This window comes from Venturia canescens, chromosome 7, assembly GCF_019457755.1.
Source record: "Venturia canescens isolate UGA chromosome 7, ASM1945775v1, whole genome shotgun sequence".
NCBI lineage: Eukaryota > Metazoa > Arthropoda > Insecta > Hymenoptera > Ichneumonidae > Venturia > Venturia canescens.
Genome location: NC_057427.1, coordinates 18,127,562 through 18,151,208, shown reverse-complemented (window position 1 = coordinate 18,151,208; position 23,647 = coordinate 18,127,562). Strand labels below are relative to the sequence as shown.

Below are 23,647 nucleotides of genomic sequence, written 5' to 3'. Positions count from 1 at the left end.
CCTGTTCAACGCGTTTTCTTTTCTCAAATCAATTTTTACACAGCTTACACCTTTGTTCATCCATTTCAGTACTTGTGTAATTCACCCAATTATCTGCCCATTTGGTAAAAAAATGAGTGTACGTCCAAACGAGTGAAAGTGACGTTTGGATAAATTAGAATGCGTATGCGCATGAAAGAATGGCTGTATCTATCCGTACAAGATTAAGGCGTATACAAGGATTAATTCGTTTCATTTCTTTATCGGTTCGTTTGATTGTTCAATTTTATCCATAAATTTCACCCATCTATATTGTTTACCAAATGTCTATATAACAGGGCCTCTCTTATTTTATTGGGGGATCGTTTTTTTCACTATCGTTCATACAATACTAATTAATTATTGTTTTCATAGTAAATTTGAATAGTTGTCTCTTCCCGAGCTTGTGATTGAAAACCATGCACGCCAAGTTTGTGTGTAATATTGACAATGAATTTGTGCAGTACATCACATAGATACAACGCATGCACTTGTACACGTATTTGCGCTCTTCTTTATAAAAGGTTCTTGTATCATATTGTGTAAAATGTTTTAAGTTTATAACCTGAGCTAGCATAAAAGCAGATGATAATTTCTTAATAATTGCAGAATCATTCTAAAAACCTTTATTGCTCTGTGACGCTTGCTGAAAAATTTTCCTGTAGAAGTGAGTGATTAGGGCTAAAAGTGTACACGAATGAATTCCACAGGAACCTTAATTCATTCACTTTTCTTGACTACGTTAGAAAATGATCTCATTTTTTTTTTTATTTCCAAAATTCTGAACTCCTACAGGAAACGTAATTCATTCACTGTATATGTTACAATGGATCTCATATTTTTTCATAGTTAATAATTTTTTCATATTTTTTTATTGACAATGCAAAAATAGGAAATCATTTTTAAAACTACGATCGCGACCTTTTAATACTTGGTGTGCCTTTTTTACTTTTTGAAGTTTTAATATTTTATAACCTACATTATTAGGCCTGCTACACACGGTCAATACTATTGCGCAATATAGGCGATTGCACAATATTATTAAACATGTAGAATTAGTATGAAACATTGCGCAATTATTGAACAGAAGTTTGAGCTATCTTTAATTTATGGCGCACTACACACCATACAAACTTATTTGTGCAATATTACTGTGCAATATTATTGACCGTGTGTAGCGGGCCTAACAGACGATAACAGACGGTATACAAGAAAATATTGAGGACTATCAGAAATTCTTTCATCGGCGATTGATCGAGACAGATAGATTCTCACCGGTGATTTGTTGTGACGGGCATCAAGAGGCCCTTGTATATCGGTCTAAACCCATATACAGATGCGTCAACTCCGTAAATGTGTTGGTACTTTTGCATAATCTTGAGTCCCTGCAAAGTTTTTTCTCAGTAATTACGCCACCGATCATGCTGATTTTGGGCGTAATCGAAAGAGAAATATTAATTGGCTCAAACTTCAATTTTCAAGTTTCGAAATGACTCCTGAGTTTCATTATTCTACAAAATAACATGTCGATTTTACCCCCAATACCACGAATCTTTTTATTCAGAGATAATATAGTCTCAGCGAGAGCCTCGGGCCAGCAGACGACAGGGCTGTCAATGTACTTGTCTCGAGACTCTACCGAGTCCCTTGATATCATGCCAAACTCGGAAATGTTTGTTTGAAGAAATTGTTGACTACATAAAATATTTTTTTTTTTCCATCACATCAACTTTTTTTTACACCGGCCATACGTTTGACCCATTTAGTAATGGGAAAACACTGAAATTTCAAAATATAAGTAGATTCTTCTTGTAAACAAAATCTTTGGGGCCAAAAGTTCTGAAATCGGAAAGTTGAGTTTTCGATGAATATGTGGTAAAAAACAATATACGCTCCAGTGGAGTGAACTTAGATAACTTCGAACTGTGTGCAGAATTGTCGCCTGAACCAAAAGTGAGTGCGATAAGCGAGAGGTAGTCTACTTTCCCTCCCTGGATGCGCAATATAATATTTTTTAAAAATTTGTAAAGCCGCTATTTTTTCAATTGAAGTTAGCACAAGCTCTTCGTGTATAGTCGATATAGATAGATCTAAACCAAAGTGATGTAAAAAAATTGATATTTTTTTCTCGGAGCTCTACCGGAAATCGTTATTACATCCAAAAAAGCAATTTTCCCAAAATTTCAGATTACAAAAAAAATTAGGTAGTGCTGAAGGTACTTTTCGATATTTCTTTGTTTTTTTTCTGAAAAATCGGGGAGCAAAAATTGTTTTTTGTTTTCATAGTAGAAAGTGTAAGTATTTCGTGGAATCATAATTCTAATAAAAATGGTCACTTTTGAAAAAAAATTAGAAGGCTACCTTGCATAATTTATTTCTTTTTTTTCTATATATTCAGCCATAAACCATGAGAATAAAAAACACGTGGCTACGAATGCCAATTTTGGTCGTCCTTCAAGAAGAAGGAGTGAATGTTCTTTGCAAAAAAATAGTTTTTCAAAATTATATTTTATAAGAAATATTTTTGCCTTTACTCATGCGATTGATTTCAATTTTCCTGTATTTTTCATACAAATATGTATTTTCATGCACGAAAACTTGATAGGGCATCGTACAAAAATGACAGCAAACCCAAATATAGCTGTATTTTACCGAATTCGAATTGTTTATTTCAAAGTCTGATATTTTACCGCAGAAGACGTTAAAATTTTGGAATACTCCAGTTTTCTCATGCGTTATAAAAATTAGTAAAATATTTTGACCACGTTCTGTTGGAAAAAATAGAGACAAATGAATGTAAAAACCAAAATATTTTTCATCCAACTTCCAGAATCAATCTCGTAATTTTTGCGGATAAAAAAAAAATTAAGTTGACAAAATTGGAATTGGTCTATTCCACAAAATTGTCATCCGGTACAAACTCTAGTAGTTTGATTGTAATCAGACAGTTTGGAACTGAAATTTTTTACAATTTTGCATTCATTAGCCTACATTCATCTTCCATCAGAATTCAGTCAAAATATTCTAAATATTCTACTAATTTGTCGAACAATTAGGAAAATTAGAAATTCTCCAATTATAACGTCTTCCAGACTTCGACATAGAGAACTTGAATTCAGAAAAAATTTGAAAAACTGTTTTTGCAAAGTACATTCTTTGCAAACCCCTTCTTCTACAAAAACGACGAAAATTGCCATTTTTGTAGTGACACGTTTTTTATTTTCATAATTTATAGCTAAATATACAGAAAAAAATGAATAAAGTATGCGAGGTAGTAGTCTTCACATTTTTTTTGAAAGTGCCAATTTTTATTAAAATTATGATTCCATGGAACACTAACACTTTCTGCTATAAATGCAAAAAGAAAAATTTTTACTTCACGTTTTTTCCGATAAAACAAGAAAATATCGAAAAGTCCCTTGAGCATAATAAAAATTTTTTTTTTAATTTAAAACGCTGGGAAAATTACTTTTTTTTATGAACCAACAATTTCCGTTGGAGCTTCGAAAAAAAAAAAATATCGACTCTTTTTGCATCACCCTAATGTAAACCCTGTGTGTACAATTCAGACGTTATCGGATTACTGATTTTTCCGTAATTGCAGTCATATAAGTTTTTCACATCATACTGTAGTATGGTGTAGAAAGTAAAAGAATTCAGCTATAGAACGTACGTTAGTCTTCGTTTTCCATTCAAATGCTAAAAAGTAGGTGAAAATTGCGCGCAGGCATGGGCGAAAACGACCGGGCGCGCGGAAATGGTCGAGCGGTGCGGGTGGAACAGCAAACACGGGTAAGACGCTCATCAGTACGCTTGTATTACTAAATATTTGCCTTCCCGCGGCAGCCGTTCGACCCCCACCATTCGACCACTACCGCGCGCTGGGCCGTAGGCATTGAAGCTTCTCGCTTCGGCCGCAGCGTTGCGCAGGGAAGAGTTGTTTTTCGTATGCGCATTATCCTCCGGGAGTGCATATATTGCCGGAGCCGCTACGTGACGCGATTGCCTGCAGAGTCAGCCATGTACCCTTATACCAGTATAGGTTGAACGTGTTTTATCTCACACATTCCCCATGCTGGTATATAACAATGCTGCAAGTTTCTTTGATTTTTACCAGCTTTGGAAAATTAATACTTTTCATGTATACCTCGGAAAAAAATATTTTTTCGAGAAACCGATAGGATATCATATAATTAAACAAGCAATTATCGCAAGTTCCATAAAAATGAATATTAACAAAAAATGAGTTGCTAATTTATCAATAAATAAACAAATACTTATCTGTAACGGCACAGTGCAGACCACGTTCCATTAATTAGGTGTGCCACCCACGTGACGCTGGTAGAAAAAATGTTATATTGTTGAAATCTCATGTTAAAATAAAACACTAAATGTTGTTAAAATCTCGCGCTAGAATGACGTTACAATGTAACGTTATAATACTGGTATAACGTAACATTATTATGCTGTTGAGACCTAACGTGAAAACACCGTTAAATCATAACGTTATAATACTGTTCAATTATAACGCTAGATTGACGCCATGACCTAACGCTAGAATGCTGTTGGAACCCCAATGCCACGTTGGCGTTAGAAACGCGCCACGCTTGTAGCGTTACTCGCTAACGCCAAACGAATATGAAAATGGCGAAGTAGATGGCGTGCTAGTGGCGTTACCGCGTGACGCCGAGCACCACAGGCTAACGCGTTTCTGGCGTTCATCTGACGCTAGAATTTTCTGAACGCCACGTTTGGTTATCGGGGAAGAAACATATTTTTCACCTGTGCAAAGTTTTTTCTCAGCAATTACGCCACTGATCGTGTTGGTTTAGGGCTCATTCGAGAGGCATTTTGAAAATTAGTGTCCAAACCAATTTTTGCCTTTCGAAACATCTCCTGAGCTCCGTAATTCTTGAAAATGACATGCGAATTTTACCCCCACCACCTCGAATCGGTTTATTCAGAGATTATATAGTCTTGGCGAGCTCGGGCCAGCAGACGACAGGGCTGTCAAATTACTTATCCCGAGACTCTACTGAGTCTCTTGATCCCGTTCCATCTCTCTTAAGGTATCTTTCCTACAGTAAAAGAGGAGATATTGCCGAAAAACTGATTTTGGACGCCGTTTTTTCAAAATGGTGGAGAGAGTGGCAAAGATGCGAGCAGGCGAAGTGAAAATTTAAAAAGAAAAGGTCAAAGTCTATAAAGTCACCAATTTTCAAAACTCCCGGAAAATTTTCCAGGTAAACCCTTTTTTGAGCTTCAAATGACTGCAATAACACTATTTCCTCACAAATCTTGTCGGATTGTATATTTTGTCCAACCACGTATTAATATCATTTTTTAACATTTTCCTTGTTCAAAAATACCCGAAAAACCTAGATATCTTTTTCATTCAAATTGAATACGTATCTCATTTTCAAACTAAAATTACAAAATTACCTATACTTTAATTCTTTTCTAGAATGTTTAATTGCATTCCATTTAGTTAATCGATTTCCGAAGTGACTGGATTATAAATTCTGGAAATTAATTGAGTCATTTTTCAAAACTTGATCCTTTTAGTTTGTTCTCGTACCTGAACGTAGTAGGTACCACAGATTTCATGAAGTTCGATCATTATCATGCAACCAAAGTCGGGATCTTGACCATTCCATACTTTCATTGCACTCAACATATTGACGAGAGTGCTGTCGTGACCTACGAATACAAACATTTTCCTCTCCTCAGGTTTCAGCTTGCCTAAGGATTTTGCTATCATGCTTTTCACGATTTTTGTCACCAGCGGCCCACCAGCCAGTTTGCGTAAATTATCGGTAAAAACGTTCATAGAAAGGCTGAAACATGCTATTGATTCGAGTCTCCCCGGAAAAAATTCCTTCGTCCATTCAGGCAGCGAAAGTTCCATAGATACCTTTTTTCGAAGAACATAAGAAACCAAAGTGTTACCAATGGATGTATTTTTTTCTCCAATACAATACAAGCTACGAACCTCTGCTTTCAGTGTGCTATACAGTGATGCGATATCTGCAGCTCCGTTCATCGGTAATCCAGTTCGGTTCGATAGTTCTTTATACAAGCGCTTATTATTGCTGTTGACAAGTCTGACTTTAGTTGAGTTCTCGACTTGCATTCTTTCCAACGTTAGTCGAGGACACGCATTCCAAATTATAAGAAGCTGAAATGATTATTTTTCTCAAAAGAGTTGTGTTACTAGTTTGTATATTTTACCTCGGACTAATAAACAGTTTCACCTTACACGATCTTCCGGTCGTTCCCAATAATGCAGGGAAACTGGTTGCCAATGTGCGTAAGGGGAAAAAGCCTGTTTTCCATTCGGTTTCCACAGAGCCGCCGATAAGATTGAACCTGTAATTTTTGCCCGGTCTATTGACGATGTCTGAAGCCAGAATTTGTGTGGACTATAAGTATCTCCAAGGTACCCGCCATAACGTCTTCGCATGAAAAGTCCTGTTAAATATACATTTCGTCGTCCCTTCTGTTTACAGATGATTTTGCAGTTGTTATTTAAAAATATATTTGTATAATTGCACGAGATAAATTATTATCTTTGCAGAATTTTTATAATATAAAGTACGTTTGTAAGTTGACCCCAACCGAAAGGTTCCATCGTATCGTTAACGTGAGGGTCATTTGGATAAGTATCGGCAGGAGCTCTCTCTCCATGTCGCATCACCTGGAACGTTATATTTGGCATCTTTGAAATATAAAATTTTGCAATTTTATATTTCTAATCATTAAACATTTAGTAATGAATACGCAGGATGATTTTTGTGAGACCACAAAGAGACCAAAAATTGACAATTTTTCAATTGGCAAGAAGTTGAGTATAAAATGACCACGAACTATCAGAAAGAGCACTATAGATCTAATAACGGTTTGTGTAATAATTTGCTTGTGAAATAACTCATGAATTTATTTTTCTGTTTCAGCCACCTACGACACAAAATAAAAGCAACGAAAAAAAAAAAAACACTGACAAGATTAAACATCCCAATAACATCCTTAATACACTTGAACATCCTTGAACTTGCTCTTCATTCGCAAGTACCAATGAAAATTATTGGTAACTCTCATTTTACTTTATTTTGTAAAATGTGCTGCAACGCCGATACTCATTTTGAGCAGAAAACAAAAAGAAGCGTAATATCGTCCTTGTTGCGTGAAGATCTGAAATTGGTGGGGAAATAAATGACGCAATGCAGGTCGGCGTAAAATTTATAAAAAAGATGGTGCTTTATTGATGTCAATGGTAAAATAACAGAGAAGGAATGTCCCGACAAACAAATAATAGGCCCGAAAATTAGCCTGGTGAGGTGCAACCAATGAGAAGTGACCCGGTTGTCGTCGTCGAACACACGTTCGACGACGATGCTCGCGCTTGCCCGAAAGATAATCCCGTAATATATGAGTAATCTTGTGTTCAAAAGTCCCGAAAAACATGTCAAATTGTAGCCAATAATGTCCCGATTGCGATGAACACAATATTTTTAGAAAAAGAACCTGAAATGAGTGAAATGTTGCTAAAAGGAAATATGAAGAACACCGAGCACGTCAGCACGCTAAACGACCGGATCAACGACTAATGAAATCAATATGGAAATCGATGAAGATGCGCCATAGACAAGCGCCACACGCCGCGTCGATTGCGCCCGAATTGCGTGTCCAGTACGTGCTGCCCCCCCGTGAGAGCGTGGGAACTAGAGCATGAAATGCCTATGGTCTCACGTTTCTCGAATTCCCGAGCCCGTGAGCTAGCGACGCCCGCAGTGGAGCGAGCACTCGATCCCGAGAGCGCTCACCAGCACCGAAGTCTCGCTAATTCCTGAATAGTCCTAATTAGACTGTTTCGAAAATGTAGCAATTTCTAACCAATTTATATTTTTTATTTTTTATTACGGATATACATGCGCATCGTACTAGTTAGTTGACAGTCTTTCTATATTTTTTTAAAGGAATTACTCCGGTGCGATCGCTGTTTTTTTCTGCTGGATAAAGTTGTTGTGTCCGCGAAGACCGTCGCGAAGGGACGAGTTATCAAGGACGAGTATTTAAGGGATTTAGGCCAAAAGAGCTGAACTCCAACTCGATACTTTTACAACAAGTTAACAATAAGTTTATTTAAGAAGTTACAAATTCGAGGTTTTATTGCCTCGAGACCGATCGTTACAATTCTCGTCAAAGACTGTCGAATTTTGGTTAGTTGGTAAATTTATAGACTTGGGGGTTTTCCCCCTCTCGCGACAATATGGCGTGATATTCTTTCTCGAAGCTTCGGTGATGACATCGAGGGTCGATGCGCTCGTTCGGGAACGTCGATATTTCGCCGTCGATGCATTTATGCTGAGAACGCTTAATTTATATACTCTTTATTTTAGGAGTGCGATGTACGGACATAACATCCCTCCCCCCTTCGGGAGACGAAATTCATTTCGGCTACTTTTTCGCACGGAATAAAATAATTAAATTTGAATCATTTCGTAGTTATGTTTGTTTTCTAGTTCCTTTTTTCTAGTTCCCTGTTTAATGTAAGTTTTTTTTTTTGAGGTTACAATGAGCCATTTTTGTTTGCGTTTTTCGATTTTGCTTTTCTGATGACAATTTTGTCGTTAGTAGATTCAGATGCGAGTTCTTCTATAATTTTTGGTCTTGCCACGAAAGTCGGGGCTAGTTCCATATCATTAGTTTGTTGTATTAATCGAATTCGTTGACAATGTTTAGCTTTGAAAATTGTTAATATGATGATTATTAAAATGATCATAGTCATGCTAATGGCACTTATAGAATAATTTCCAATTATGTGATAAGGATGTGCCCAAATATTCGGTTCTTCTTTTAGTTTTTTGCTGAAGAATTTCAATTCGTTCGCTTAATTCCAGTGGATTAGCGTTTCCAGTGGATTAGTAATTATTTTTGATGGTACGTTGTAATTGAAAATTGGGTGATTAGCGTTTACCATTCCAATCGCATTTGTTAGATTATATAGTGGTATAAATGTTATAAATTCGTGTTGTCGTAGTTCGTTTAAAGATAACAATTGAAAATTTATTGATGTGGCGGAACATTCTCCGTCCAAAGCCAGTAATCCTGTATTGTGGATTATTTCGTGTGTCGTAGATTTATTTTTACAATCTATTCTTACGCTTTCGGGTTTTGGGGCTACGAATAGCCATCTACCTTCTTTTTCCAGTGCGATTATTAATGTTTTCTCGAGTTTTACAATTCGTTGATTACATAATAGTTTTTCGGGATTATTTCCTAAATAAATTTCGCTATTTCGCATGGCGTATTGCCGTTTATTGTTTGTAGTGACTGTTTAGGTTTGTAATAATAGATATTGTCGACTTTTCTGGCTTTGTTTAAATCTTCTTCAGACATTGTTATATACATTCTTTTGTAATTATCTACGATTATTATTTTCGATGTAGTTTCTATGAACTGGAACTGATTTTCATCGATTTTTGTTGGTAGTGGGTAGACTTTGTAGATTTTTAGCATAGAATTTTCGATCAAAGGAAATTTTATGATTAGAACAAATCGTAGTTTTGCTGTGTAGCTAGTAATTTCTGCGGTTTTTAATAGGTTAGTCATTTCGCTACTTTTAATGTTTGTTGGAAAGTTTAAAAGTTTAGTAATGTGAAGAATTGCTTTTGTTGAGTAGTTACTTAATTGTTTGGGTGATATGCGGTCGTTTGAATTTTCTTGATGCGTAATAATTTGCACGTTTCTTTAAAAACGTTGCTCAGAAAATTCGTTCCTTAACGGATTTGAATGTTTCAAAATCTGGAATATTTTTTTTTTTTTTTCGATTAAATTAGTAATTGATCGGAAAGAATGGTTTGGGGAGGTCCATGTTGGCAAATGATCCGTGTGGTCAATGCTCTTGCTACTTTTTCTTCTGGTTTTCTGACATTTGTCGCATTTTTCTACATATTTCTTTATTTCCTTTTTCATTCCTGACCAACGATACTTTTCTTGAATTCGTTAAGTCATTCTTTTTACTCCGGGGTGTCCTCCGTGGGCCGTGTCGTGGTACTCTCGTAGTATTGTTTTTCTGTCTTTCTCTGACACGTTCGTCGCGTCAGAGTCGAGGTGTTCGGTTTCACTCTCGTTATCGCCCTTCATGGCTGTCCTCTATGGGCATCTCATTTTTATCTTCAGCCGCACTCGGTTGATTATCAAGTCGGCCATTATAATTGGGGATGGACCGATTCTCCGAGGAGGCTGTAGTTGTTGAAGAAGATGAAAACGCGTCGTTCATGACTTTACGCGTTCTTTCTTTCCCCCTTTTTTCCAGCTGATCAGTGGTTTCATTCTGATCGAGCGTGATCGCGTATATGCGACTCAGCGCGTCAGCATTTGTATTCCTTTTTCCTTCATTATATTCAATTCTGTAAGTGTATTCTTCCTTGCCTGGACAGTTTTTAACTTCAATTTTTTCTATTTGTTTTTGTTTGTGATCGCTTTCTGTTTCTTCTATTTCGACTGTCGGCCTTTCTCTTGAGACTTCCTGATCTAAGGTATTTAAAAACATGATTGGAGAAGTCATTCTTTTTTCCGGAACTATTCCTTGCTCTATTTTTACTCCTTTTTTAATTTTGCGGGCTGATAAACATCCTACCGCTAAATTTTTTGCTTTTACGTAGTGGATGCTCTCGGAACGGGATTGTAGTTTCTCCGAAACGTTCACCAAAGGCTCGACGTGACCATACATTTTGTTTATGCGGCCACCTAGAATGTCGACCTTGTGTTTTTTAATAAAATCGAGTCCCAATATTCCGTCTGTTTTGATTGGAACGTCGTTATCGACGACGAAAAATTCATGAAGAATTTTGACGGCGGGTGTTTCGATTTCGAGGATTACTTTACATAGGGCATTGAAGGGTTTTCCTCCGACGCCTGTCAATTCGACTGTTTCATTGATTATTTCTGTATTTTTTCTTAGAGCATTTCTTTTTATTATGCAACATTGAGCTCCCGTGACAACTTTCAAGAGGAGAGCTGAATCTATTGCGTGCGGTGATGTGATATAAAAGTCGCTAGCCATTCCCCAGGAACCGATCGAATTAATTACGAATTTTGTTTTGGGTTTCACGACCTGTGCATTCGAGCCGGTAGCTCGCTTAGCCTCCACACAGCTGACGTGCGCATTTTTTCGCTCAGCCGTTCGCGCGAGGAGACTGAGGTTCAGCGACCCGTTATTACCTTGATTGTTTTCTTGACTGTTATTTTGACCGTTATTCTGTTGTCTGTTATCTTGATAACCTCTATTTCTGCTTCTGTTTCCTTGATTTCCACGATTTTCTTGATTTCCATTATTACTATTATTTTCTTGGTTACCATTTCTATTTTTTCTATTCCAACAATCGTCATATACGTGACCTGGTTTTTTGCAATAATTACAAAATAAAGAATTTATGCTTCGACTCGGTGTCGGTAAACTGTTATTTCCGTTACCATGATTCTCATTTCTATTTCCTGAGCTTCTACAGTCGCGTGCGAGATGACCTTTTTTGTTACACCTATTGCAAATGATCGTATTATTTCCAGGTTCTCTTCGAGTTCCCTGTTGTATCTTTTCTTCGTCGATCGCGGCTGTGATAGCTTCGTTGAGGGTTGGATATGCCCTAGCTTTAATAATTGTTTGATATTCGCGTTTGAGACCTTGAGTGAAACTCGAAAGGGCTACTTCGCGTATGTGTTTTTCTACCGCCATTTGTTCGATCATTGTCGAGTGCTTTTTTATACTTGCATCAATTAATTCCATCATTGTGTCTTCTACTCTTCTTCCGAATTCTTTTACTGATTCGTTAAATTTCTGTCGACAAGAATACAGCTCTGTTTGAAGGGCTCCTACGGTTCTCGTACCGCAGAATATTTCTAACATAACGGATTTAAATGTTTCGAAATTTGGAATATTTTTATATCTTACTTCTGCTCGGGCTCTACCGGTTAGTTTCGTTGTTAACACTGATTCCAGGAGAATCTCTTGGTCCTCCTCTAAAATATGTTTGTTGACGTGAGCAAAAGAATTTACAAGTTCTCGCGCTTCTTCCGGTTTTGAACCGTCGAATCGAGGAATTAAACTACGCGCTTCTTTAAGAGACATTGAGCCTCGAAGTCTGTTAGTTCGCGAGTGATTTGGCGGGGAATTTTGAGAATTATTTCCTCTATTATTTTCGCCATTATTTCCAGGATTATTATTTCGACTATTTCCGGGATTTCCGGAATTCTGATTATCTCCCGTTGTGTCTAAATTTACTGTTTCAACCATTGTTGATACTAAAGGATTTGTTGTTTCTACTACCGAATTTTCCGGCGTATTTTCCGCGTCTAAATAATCGTCTTCCGATGTCGGAGATCGATTTAAAGATTGGGCGCTACTTCGTCGCCTTCTACTTTGCGAGGTGATTTCGTTTTTTCTTTCGCGATTGTAGTCGAGTTTATCGTCGAAAAATGAATTGAGCGAACGCGAAATAGTGCTTACGCCCGGTAATTTGAGACGGTCAGCGTACTCGTCGTCTAACATATAAATTTTTATATACGATCTGGCTTTGGCGGATTACAATGTTATTTAATAATGTTCCGTCACTTACAGTAAGATGATCGCTAACATGATGTTCGGATTTGTTGTCGTGTTGAATTTCTTCCGCTCCAGCTCCAGTCGTATTTTGGGTTGAATCTTGACGTAGATCGGTCTGCCTTGGATGCGATGATCGGTGATCGAACGTCCGTTCGATATATCGACTTTTCTAGAATTATCGGTCCTCCTCAGCAATTTGAATTCCTTCCGTTTGACTATCGTAGACGTGTCGGGTTTCTCGAGTAGTGGCTATCCCACCGCTGCCACCAATGTTGTGTCCGCGAAGACCGTCGCGAAGGGACGAGTTATCAAGGACGAGTATTTAAGGGATTTAGGCCAAAAGAGCTGAACTCCAACTCGATACTTTTACAACAAGTTAACAATAAGTTTATTTAAGAAGTTACAAATTCGAGGTTTTATTGCCTCGAGACCGATCGTTACAATTCTCGTCAAAGACTGTCGAATTTTGGTTAGTTGGTAAATTTATAGACTTGGGGGTTTTTCCCCCTCTCGCGACAATATGGCGTGATATTCTTTCTCGAAGTTTCGGTGATGACATCGAGGGTCGATGCGCTCGTTCGGGAACGTCGATATTTCGCCGTCGATGCATTTATGCTGAGAACGCTTAATTTATATACTCTTTATTTTAGGAGTGCGATGTACGGGCATAACAAAGTGCAGCAATCGTTGCCCATCCAAAACACGCATCATCTGCCGATTTCATATTTACCACCGCTCTTTTCAACTGTATACGTTTCGCCAATGAAACGTGACATCCCACCCGCAAAGCGTTGTACTTGTTGATGTTCACAGTTAAATTTCTTATTGATGTTAATGTCCAGCCACTATCACTCTCCTAGAACTCCTCGAACGATTTCAGAGTCGGCTCCACGCTTCCGATACCATTCACTCAAGTCCGATGTTGGGAAAAGTTCAACATTTCCCGTGTTGACACTTTTATTCGCCCGCTTATCGCCCACGGTAAACTCTCCGTTAAACGAAGTGTTCACTTTTATACTATTATATTTGCGAATATGAGCCTGCACTTGTTCTTCAACAAGCTCATACGCATCCAATAGAAACTTTTGTGGGTCGATATGATCACGATTAATCACAGCGCCGGTTGACAAGCGATTCTCAAATGCGCTGTCAATTTCACGCCATGTTAATCCATGATTATTTAATCCTCCGCCCCAATGTATGAAGCGTTGGCGTGTTGCCTGCTTCAAACATTCGAGACGCAAGATTTGCGAAGTTACCGAGTGGTGATATCCCAGTCGCGGTCGTTTCGATCGAACTTGCTCTTCCAACGATTCGATGAGGGTATCACACTGGTGTTCCCACACCAAAAATTGCTCCAACGTCCGCAGGAGAGTTGCTTGCATACGCAGCAATTGCTCGGTAGCAATATCGACGGTGAGAGACATGATGCGCTGAATGGAATTTGACTCGAAATGTAACTGTTACGTCGTCTCAACAGAGTCTGGACCTTCCTCAAAATTGTTTCATTTTATATACGCGTTTTTTTCGTTTCTGAGGTGGGGATGAATAGGGGGGAGGAAAAATCTTGACTTTTCTGGCAACTCGAATGTGGTACCCAGGATCTAATCGAGGAAGTGCGGTTGACTTCAAAAATCCCTTCTTGCGCCTTTTTGAGAAATGCCTCTGTAGGTTAAAAAATGTTCAAAACCGGACACATAAATCTGTCATTGAGCGAGTGCATCTCTGTAAAGATTTCTAGTCCAATTTGAACATTTTTTTTTTCTCGGAAAACATTCTTCTAAACATCTCTCAAGTTAAAAGTTGGAGGGTAGGGCAGGCGCATTTTTAAAGAAATCTCATCGTCATCTCACGAATGTAAAAATATGTAATACGGGACACATAAATTTCTCATTAGAGGTCTCCTTCGTCACGGATTCCAATAATTGAGAGCACTTTTCTTCTCAACTGACTTTTCTTAAAATTCCGTAGGAAACATAAATCAGTCATTCGAGGGGGGCATCTACGAGTTTTTTTTATTCCTCAAAATATGCTTTGTCTATGGAATGCCGCAAACAGGACTGCTGCATCCCCTCTCCCTCTCTTCGTTACCCTGAGAACCTCCACACACCATGCAACCCCCGCAACGCGCTCCCCCGTCCTCACACCCCCCTGAGAGCATTAGAACTGGTTTTGAAAAAAGAAATCTCGTCCGAACTTGCGCCACCACAGGAATGTAAAAATATGTAACACAGGACACATAAATTTGTCATTAGTGTAACATGCAAACATCTTTAGTCACGGAGTCCTATAATTGAGATCATTTTTGGAAAGAGCACTTTCAAAAGAAAATTCCGTCCAGTGCAATCTGATACAACGAAAACATAAATTAGTAGCAAAAAAATCTTTTGTCCCAAATTTTTTGTCTCTTCAAAGTGCCGCCGCACCCCCGCTGTCCGAGAACCTTCCCCCTCCACATACCGTGCAGCCCCGCAACGGTCCCCGCGGTCCCCCGTCCCCGCTCCCCCTACGATCCCAGTAGAGTAGCTAGGAGAGACCTAACCCACGGGATCTCAGGGGGGGAGCGGGGACGGGGGAGCGCGGGGACCGTTGCGGGGCTGCATGGTATGTGGAGGGGGAAGGTTCTCGCACAGCGGGGGTGCGGCGGCACTTTGAAGAGACAAAAGATTTTTTTACACCCTCCAATGACTGATTTATGTTTCCGGTATATCAGATTGAACGGAATTTTCTTTTTAAAGTGCTCTTGCCGAAGATGATCTTAATTATCGGACTCCGTGACGAAAGATGTTTACATGTCACACTAATGACAAATTTATGTGTCCGGTGTTACGTATTTTGTATTGTGGCGCAAGTTCCGACAAGATTTCTTTTTCAAAATGCCCCTCCCCCAATTTTTGCTTAGAGGAATATATTGTTTTTTTTCTGAGAAAAAATGAAAGTTTGCATCAGACTGGAAGTATTTGCTCTCAATGACAGATTTATGTGTCCTGTGTTACATTCCTGAGATGGCGATTTCTTTTTTCAAAATGCACCTGCCCCTCCCTCGACAAATTTATGTGTCCTGTGTTGCATCTTTTGTATTCCTGAGGTGGTACAAGTTTCGACGAAATTTCTTTTTTCAAAATTGGATCATTACTGAAGTCGAGGTCGAGATGGAAAGATGTGCAAGTATGTATGCTATCCACCCGGCGAAACATCCATTGGCATTAACAGCAAATGAACTTGAATCATTACCGAAGGCTTTGCTTTTGAAGTATTATAGTGCATTCATTCCTGTTTTATGGAATCGTTTACCCAAGTATTTGCAGTGTGATAGTGAAGTGCAATCATATCAATTGTGCTACGATCATTTTAATCAACCCTGGCTACATACGCATATTGATTCTTGTAGACCTAAACGACGAGATTGTGAAAAGTGTCACATAATGGAACGACTTGTGAATATCTATACGACTCTACGCATAAAAAATCCCTGTGAAATGACATCGGAGGAGCTCCAAATTATATCTCCTACCGTCTTTAAACAATGTTTTAGTGAATATACAGATATTCTGTGGGATCGTTTACCCGAATATTACAAATCCGATAGTGAGATTGCATTATTACGTCGTTGCGTTGAACATTGGAATGTATCATCGATGGACGATCATATTGACGGTCCGGCTCCGCAACGTCGAAATTGTAGGAAATGCTGTGAACGTGTTTGAACAAGTTTAGAATGCACGTGTTATTAACTTCGGCGGAATCAAAGAGCCTGTACAGAAAAAAGGACCACTGGAGGAAATTGCATCGATTCCAATATAGATCACGTTTGAACCTGTTTGAAAGCGTGTGGAAGGGGATGATCCAGTTTTGGGGTAGGGATAGATGGAAAAACTACAAATAGCAGAGTCCAAAAGAAAAAAAGCATCACTTCACGTCTTCGTAAAGTTGAGTCAAGACTTGCTCTTTAAAGAAAATCTCAAAAAACTATATCCATAATGGAGTTCTCCGCCATCAACAATATCATCGCAAAGTCAGAGTATCTCCCTGCCAAGAAGCTGAAAGAACTTCAAGTCAACGAAGAATATCGCGTCTCGGACGTGAGGACAGCGAATACCAAATGGGGAAAAAGATACGTCGCCGAAATCAGGAATGAATTCACCGTATTCCTGCCACCGCGAGTTGTCAAGGCATTCGATCAGAATCCAGCGGTATTCGAGAAACTTCTGGAAACGGCTTATTGTGGACAACTATACATGAAATATCTCGGTGGTGATTGGAACGCTATTGAATTTTCTCAAAGAGATTTCTAATATTCTCAACGCAAAAATGTATATATCTGAATCACCGATGAAATGTATGTTGAAGGAGGAGGAGGAGGAGGAGGAATATTGTATAAATAAAATTACACATTTATGAAAAAATTGTTTTGTTTATTCCAAGATCCCTCTATTACATAATGCATGATATACGTATAACCAGCTTTGCAAAGATTTTACATTCTTCGTTGCACAATTAAATTTCGATTCGTTGGTGTGGTGGTGATGGTCGCATTTCGATGGACTTTTCGGCAGTTTTTTCAACGATGGGCAGTCCAAAGTCTCCAAATCGACAATCTCCGTTGACAGATCCAAAAAGTTCGTCAGCCATAAAGACTTTTCGCAGCCTTTTACGAAGATGGTATGAGCGCCGCGTAAGATAGTTTGAATTATTCCTCTTGCTGCATCGTATGGTATAACACCAAAATCCCATGACAATCCATGAAAATTACGTTCCAGCCATTTGTTTGTCGTTTTATACTTTGTCGGCAGAGAATCCCATGCATATGGTGGTGCGAAGAAAAGTGTGAGAGGTTCAGCATTCTTCACGTCCGCACGAATGATTGAAATTTCTTTGAGTATAAACTCATTGATGGGTCCTTTGAAGCCTTGTAGATCGATGACAAAATCCATGATGACTGTTGGCCGAAGAAGTTGATGGTACGGTTTTATACCAATTTTCTCACCCCACCACTCACAGGATTGTATTCAACGATGCGATCGTGTAGAATGAGGCAGTATGCGCAAGTTTGTGCTGGAATATTTGTGCTTGTTTCAAATTCGAGGCGCACATCAACAGGTCCAGACTTGAGAGAATCGTTCTGCTTCGAGCAGTCAATCACAATGAGAGGTGCAAATTTGAGAAAATCCGCTTTTGTAAGCCATGGTTCGGCCTCCTTATTGTAGTACATCAGTTGAAAGTTTGTATACATATCGTACAGTACTGCATACTGATTTTGTTCTATATTCAAATTCATATTACCATAAGGATAACATGCTGAATTCAAGTACAATTTTACATCAGTAACGTTGCAGTGATCAAAATTACTCGCATTTTGCCTCTTATTATTTTTTCATCCTGTTTAGAATGCCAGGATCACATATCGAGGTTTTTCCAGCTGCGTTGATGTCTTGACTGACCACACGTGTTTCGATGTCGCCGGTAACATTGGATATTCATACAATCCCCACGTACGAAAACTCATTGGAATTGGAGTATCTTTGGCGATGAATTTCAACAGTTGAATTTTCCGTTTATCCGCCACGGTGACGTATGAAACGAGCCATTCAATTTTTCGTAGTGTAATTTTATAATTTTCAGCGGCTGGTTGAACTATTGCATTATCATCGGAACGTGATCTAGTCAAAATCAATTCGTGCTTTGCATTCACCACCATTTTTCGATAATCTTCAGCAAATCCCAGCAGCATGCTCAGTGGTATGCATACGTCAAAGTTGCCTGCTGCGTCCACAATCGGTTTCGTCTCATCGGCATCGACCCAACCAGTGTTCTCAAGCATTGTACTTCTCGCCGACGAATGAGATGTATATCCTTTCATAAGAGATGTGATTCCCACATTCTTATTACGATTGATTTCAATGGCTTTAAGTTCATAACGCACTTCCTCGAATAAATGACAAATGGCATTGTTAACGAAATTCGTTGCAGTTAACACTGTACCATCCGGCATTGTCAGTTTGCCGCAAATGTGAATTGAACTTTTACTCGGTAGAATTGATAAATCTTGATGCTGGATTGAAATACGTATTTCATCACTATTGTTGTATGTTGACGATGCGTATGGTTGATGAGCAGGAACCTCATAATGTATGATGGAGTCATCAAACATGACGGGTGTTTGGATGTTTACGATTTCTTCCTCCATTGCAGGCAGCAGATGCACAACAAGCAAAGCAGATAATTTCTGACACGCGAACTCCACGAATTTTGAGACCCAAACTCTTCAATAGTAGAAGGTTTGTAAATCATTTCAATCAGACATGTCTTGTTAATACTATACCCTATTAAGTTCCATACAATATGTCAACGGCGCTAAGGCCGGTAACAAGAGGTATTAGAAAGGGCAATAAACCATCGGGTTCGAAGGCGCAGGTAACGCCCAAAGCGTGCACACTTTAACGCACAATACTGACACGCGCCTCTCTCAATGCTAACATAAGAATTTCACGGAGGGCCACCATGACGAATCATGGCTTTCATTGTGACACTGACGACCTTTTTTTTCAGGTAAACACTCTTCTACGGTTTAGTCCCTTGACATTACGGAATGTCACGGTGTCCCCATGGTCACCGAGTATTCACTGTGCCAGGAATAATGTCTTTGAAAGCGATATAAATAAGTATGAGTGAGTGAGAGCAAGAGAGTTTGTATATTTGGAAGTGAAATGAAAAAATTCTCCGATTAAGCTCAATGTATCCTTTTTTTCTTTTAAAAACGCCGGAGTCCCCGTTATGGTGGCGCTGGCAGTATGCATGAATACATTAATACTATTAATGCAGTAGTATAAGATTGTTTGCTCCGCCCACCTGCACACAGTGAATAGGGAGTGGTCATAAAAAAAAACCCAGAGTCGAAACGTTTCCTTCTCCATTATCTTTATTCATAGGTCATCCTTGCTTATCCAACTATTGTGCGTATTGTCGAAACCTAGCCATTTTACAAACAACTGACTGCCACGCTTCATCAACACTTTTTCAATGAGATATATGTGGCACATGTTAATAAATGATTTCAGCTTCACGCAACTCCTCGATAATCGATATAATTTCATTCGAGTGTGATGAATTTCCAGCAGCTTGCGATGCGAGCAATAAGCGAAGACGATCCACTAATTCATTCGGATCATCCCAATGAACATAGTCGACAGAGGTATGCTTTCGTGCTACCTTATACTTGGGCAGAGCACCACCTTTCTTATCGTTGCTACGCAGCATTAGGGATATATAATTTTTTAATTTACTATTTTTATCCTGACGTACGGCACCATTGCGTTTATACATTTTTTTATGATTGTTCATTGCGATCTTGGTTTTTTTACATTTAACCAAGTCATTTGATGTTGAATATTCGAGCTCAGACTCTTCCTTGTTCTGAAAATTTTCGAACAGCAATTGCGATGAATCATTAGTTTTCGGATATTGTTGGTTATCGATACCCACATCTTCGGAGATGTTCTTATATGCGCTTTGTTCACTCTCTAAATCATTATCAAACTTAAATTCGGAACGATTTTCCGTAGACACTTCTTCATCACAGTTCTCATTTTTCAGAAAATAATTAGCATGAGTTTGAGGTTTAATGTCCATAATATGACATTTTAGAATAATGTCATCATCGTCTCTCGGCTTCTTCATCAATTCACAGTGAATTATAGCACCACACTCACGGCATAACCCCTTAATCGTTAAAAAAAGTTTTGCTCCAGCACTTTGGTAAACATTATTATTTTTGAACGAGAAAATACACTGAAGCTTAAGCTGCGTTGATATTTCTTGAGCAATCACATTTGTCCAGCCATTTTGCAGCTTCCAGTAATTTCGTTTCCCATATCTTCTTGGTTCAGGTCGTACAGCACACCACTTTTCATGCGGTATTCTAATATTAGCATCAATGGAATTTGAAGTAGTAGTAGTAGTAGTAGTAGTAGCCATGCTTGAAGTCGTTTTACGATGATGTAGTGGACAAACAGACATTTTTCAAGTTTTGCATCAACGTTGTCATGTATCACACATGATAGTTGACGAACCTTCAGTTTAATTATAGATGAAAATGGTAGATGTTCGTATAACCGATGGCGCTGACATTAAATTATTAGATATTTATTATTAAAAACTGTGGCAACTTGCTAAGATACATGTGTTGGATCATTGATAGTGCAATCGTTGATGCCTTTCAAATTTCACTCGCAACAGAATATTCAGTACGCTGGTTCAAAGTTTAAATATACGATTCAAATATTGTGGAGGTACAATCTTATTCAACGTCGATTTAGAAATAATTTCAAGTAAAGTTTCGAAAATTTATACTCGAATACACAATGTATCATATGCGAGAAGAATCTCAACGCTCTGCGCCACTCAGCGGTCATAATTTGTAGCAAAAGATAATTTTTATGGCGACAGCATGCTGCGCTGTGAGTGCGTACCAATATAGAGATGAAAATGCTATTATTCTCAATCTTAGTTTCATCGAGTTCAGATGGTTATACTGATTCATGGAGAACTTTCGATGCTTGCATCTCCAGCACAGCATCTCCAGTAGAGCATTTCTAGCAGAGCATCTCTAGCAGAGCATTTCCAGCAGAGCATTTGCAGCAGAGCATCTTTAGCGGAGCATCTCCAGCAGAGCATTTGCCGCAGAGCATCTCTAGCAAAGCATCTCTAGCAGAGCATCTCCAGCAGAGCATCTCTAGCAGAGCATCTCTAGCAGAGCATCTCTAGCAGAACATCTCTAGCAGAACATTTCTAGCAGAGCATCTCTAGCAGAGCATCTCTAGCAGAACATTTCTAGCAGAGCATCTCTAGCAGAGCATCTCTAGCAGAACATTTCTAGCAGAGCATCTCTAGCAGAGCATTTCTAGCAAAGCATCTCTAGCAGAGCATCTCCAGCAGAGCATCTCTAGCAGAGCATCTCTAGCAGAGCATCTCTAGCAGAGCATTTGCAGCAGAGCATGTCTAGCAGAGCATCTCTAGCAGAGCATTTCTAGCAGAGCATTTGCAGCAGAGCATGTCTAGCAGAGCATTTTCAGCGGGAAATGGATCGTAGATCATTGGTAGTGATGTAAATGGGACTAAACCGTAGAAGAGTGTTTACCTGAAAAAAAAGGTCGTCAGTGTCACAATGAAAGCCATGATTCGTCATGGTGGCCCTCCGTGAAATTCTTATGTTAGCATTGAGAGAGGCGCGTGTCAGTATTGTGCGTTAAAGTGTGCACGCTTTGGGCGTTACCTGCGCCTTCGAACCCGATGGTTTATTGCCCTTTCTAATACCTCTTGTTACCGGCCTTAGCGCCGTTGACATATTGTATGGAACTTAATAGGGTATAGTATTAACAAGACATGTCTGATTGAAATGATTTACAAACCTTCTACTATTGAAGAGTTTGGGTCTCAAAATTCGTGGAGTTCGCGTGTCAGAAATTATCTGCTTTGCTTGTTGTGCATCTGCTGCCTGCAATGGAGGAAGAAATCGTAAACATCCAAACACCCGTCATGTTTGATGACTCCATCATACATTATGAGGTTCCTGCTCATCAACCATACGCATCGTCAACATACAACAATAGTGATGAAATACGTATTTCAATCCAGCATCAAGATTTATCAATTCTACCGAGTAAAAGTTCAATTCACATTTGCGGCAAACTGACAATGCCGGATGGTACAGTGTTAACTGCAACGAATTTCGTTAACAATGCCATTTGTCATTTATTCGAGGAAGTGCGTTATGAACTTAAAGCCATTGAAATCAATCGTAATAAGAATGTGGGAATCACATCTCTTATGAAAGGATATACATCTCATTCGTCGGCGAGAAGTACAATGCTTGAGAACACTGGTTGGGTCGATGCCGATGAGACGAAACCGATTGTGGACGCAGCAGGCAACTTTGACGTATGCATACCACTGAGCATGCTGCTGGGATTTGCTGAAGATTATCGAAAAATGGTGGTGAATGCAAAGCACGAATTGATTTTGACTAGATCACGTTCCGATGATAATGCAATAGTTCAACCAGCCGCTGAAAATTATAAAATTACACTACGAAAAATTGAATGGCTCGTTTCATACGTCACCGTGGCGGATAAACGGAAAATTCAACTGTTGAAATTCATCGCCAAAGATACTCCAATTCCAATGAGTTTTCGTACGTGGGGATTGTATGAATATCCAATGTTACCGGCGACATCGAAACACGTGTGGTCAGTCAAGACATCAACGCAGCTGGAAAAACCTCGATATGTGATCCTGGCATTCTAAACAGGATGAAAAAATAATAAGAGGCAAAATGCGAGTAATTTTGATCACTGCAACGTTACTGATGTAAAATTGTACTTGAATTCAGCATGTTATCCTTATGGTAATATGAATTTGAATATAGAACAAAATCAGTATGCAGTACTGTACGATATGTATACAAACTTTCAACTGATGTACTACAATAAGGAGGCCGAACCATGGCTTACAAAAGCGGATTTTCTCAAATTTGCACCTCTCATTGTGATTGACTGCTCGAAGCAGAACGATTCTCTCAAGTCTGGACCTGTTGATGTGCGCCTCGAATTTGAAACAAGCACAAATATTCCAGCACAAACTTGCGCATACTGCCTCATTCTACACGATCGCATCGTTGAATACAATCCTGTGAGTGGTGGGGTGAGAAAATTGGTATAAAACCGTACCATCAACTTCTTCGGCCAACAGTCATCATGGATTTTGTCATCGATCTACAAGGCTTCAAAGGACCCATCAATGAGTTTATACTCAAAGAAATTTCAATCATTCGTGCGGACGTGAAGAATGCTGAACCTCTCACACTTTTCTTCGCACCACCATATGCATGGGATTCTCTGCCGACAAAGTATAAAACGACAAACAAATGGCTGGAACGTAATTTTCATGGATTGTCATGGGATTTTGGTGTTATACCATACGATGCAGCAAGAGGAATAATTCAAACTATCTTACGCGGCGCTCATACCA

At 38.9% G+C, this 23,647-nt stretch overlaps 1 protein-coding gene across 5 annotated transcripts in view; it reads right to left on the bottom strand.

The window, feature by feature from the left end:
• The window catches only part of LOC122414241 (venom acid phosphatase Acph-1-like), a 208,058-nt gene that overhangs the window by 92,853 nt on the left and 91,558 nt on the right, over positions 1-23,647 (bottom strand). For 3 of the 5 annotated variants that reach the window (XM_043425322.1, XM_043425320.1, XM_043425321.1), the window contains exons 3-6: positions 6,617-6,715; positions 6,278-6,517; positions 6,011-6,196; positions 5,597-5,932 (exon numbers count right to left, since the gene is read on the bottom strand). In XM_043425322.1, the coding sequence (XP_043281257.1) occupies positions 5,597-5,932; positions 6,011-6,196; positions 6,278-6,517; positions 6,617-6,712 (858 nt within the window). In that variant the 5' untranslated portion in view covers positions 6,713-6,715. The remainder of the gene's footprint in view (positions 1-5,596; positions 5,933-6,010; positions 6,197-6,277; positions 6,518-6,616; positions 6,716-23,647) is intronic. The other 2 variants (XM_043425324.1, XM_043425323.1) reach the window with 1 other exon arrangement.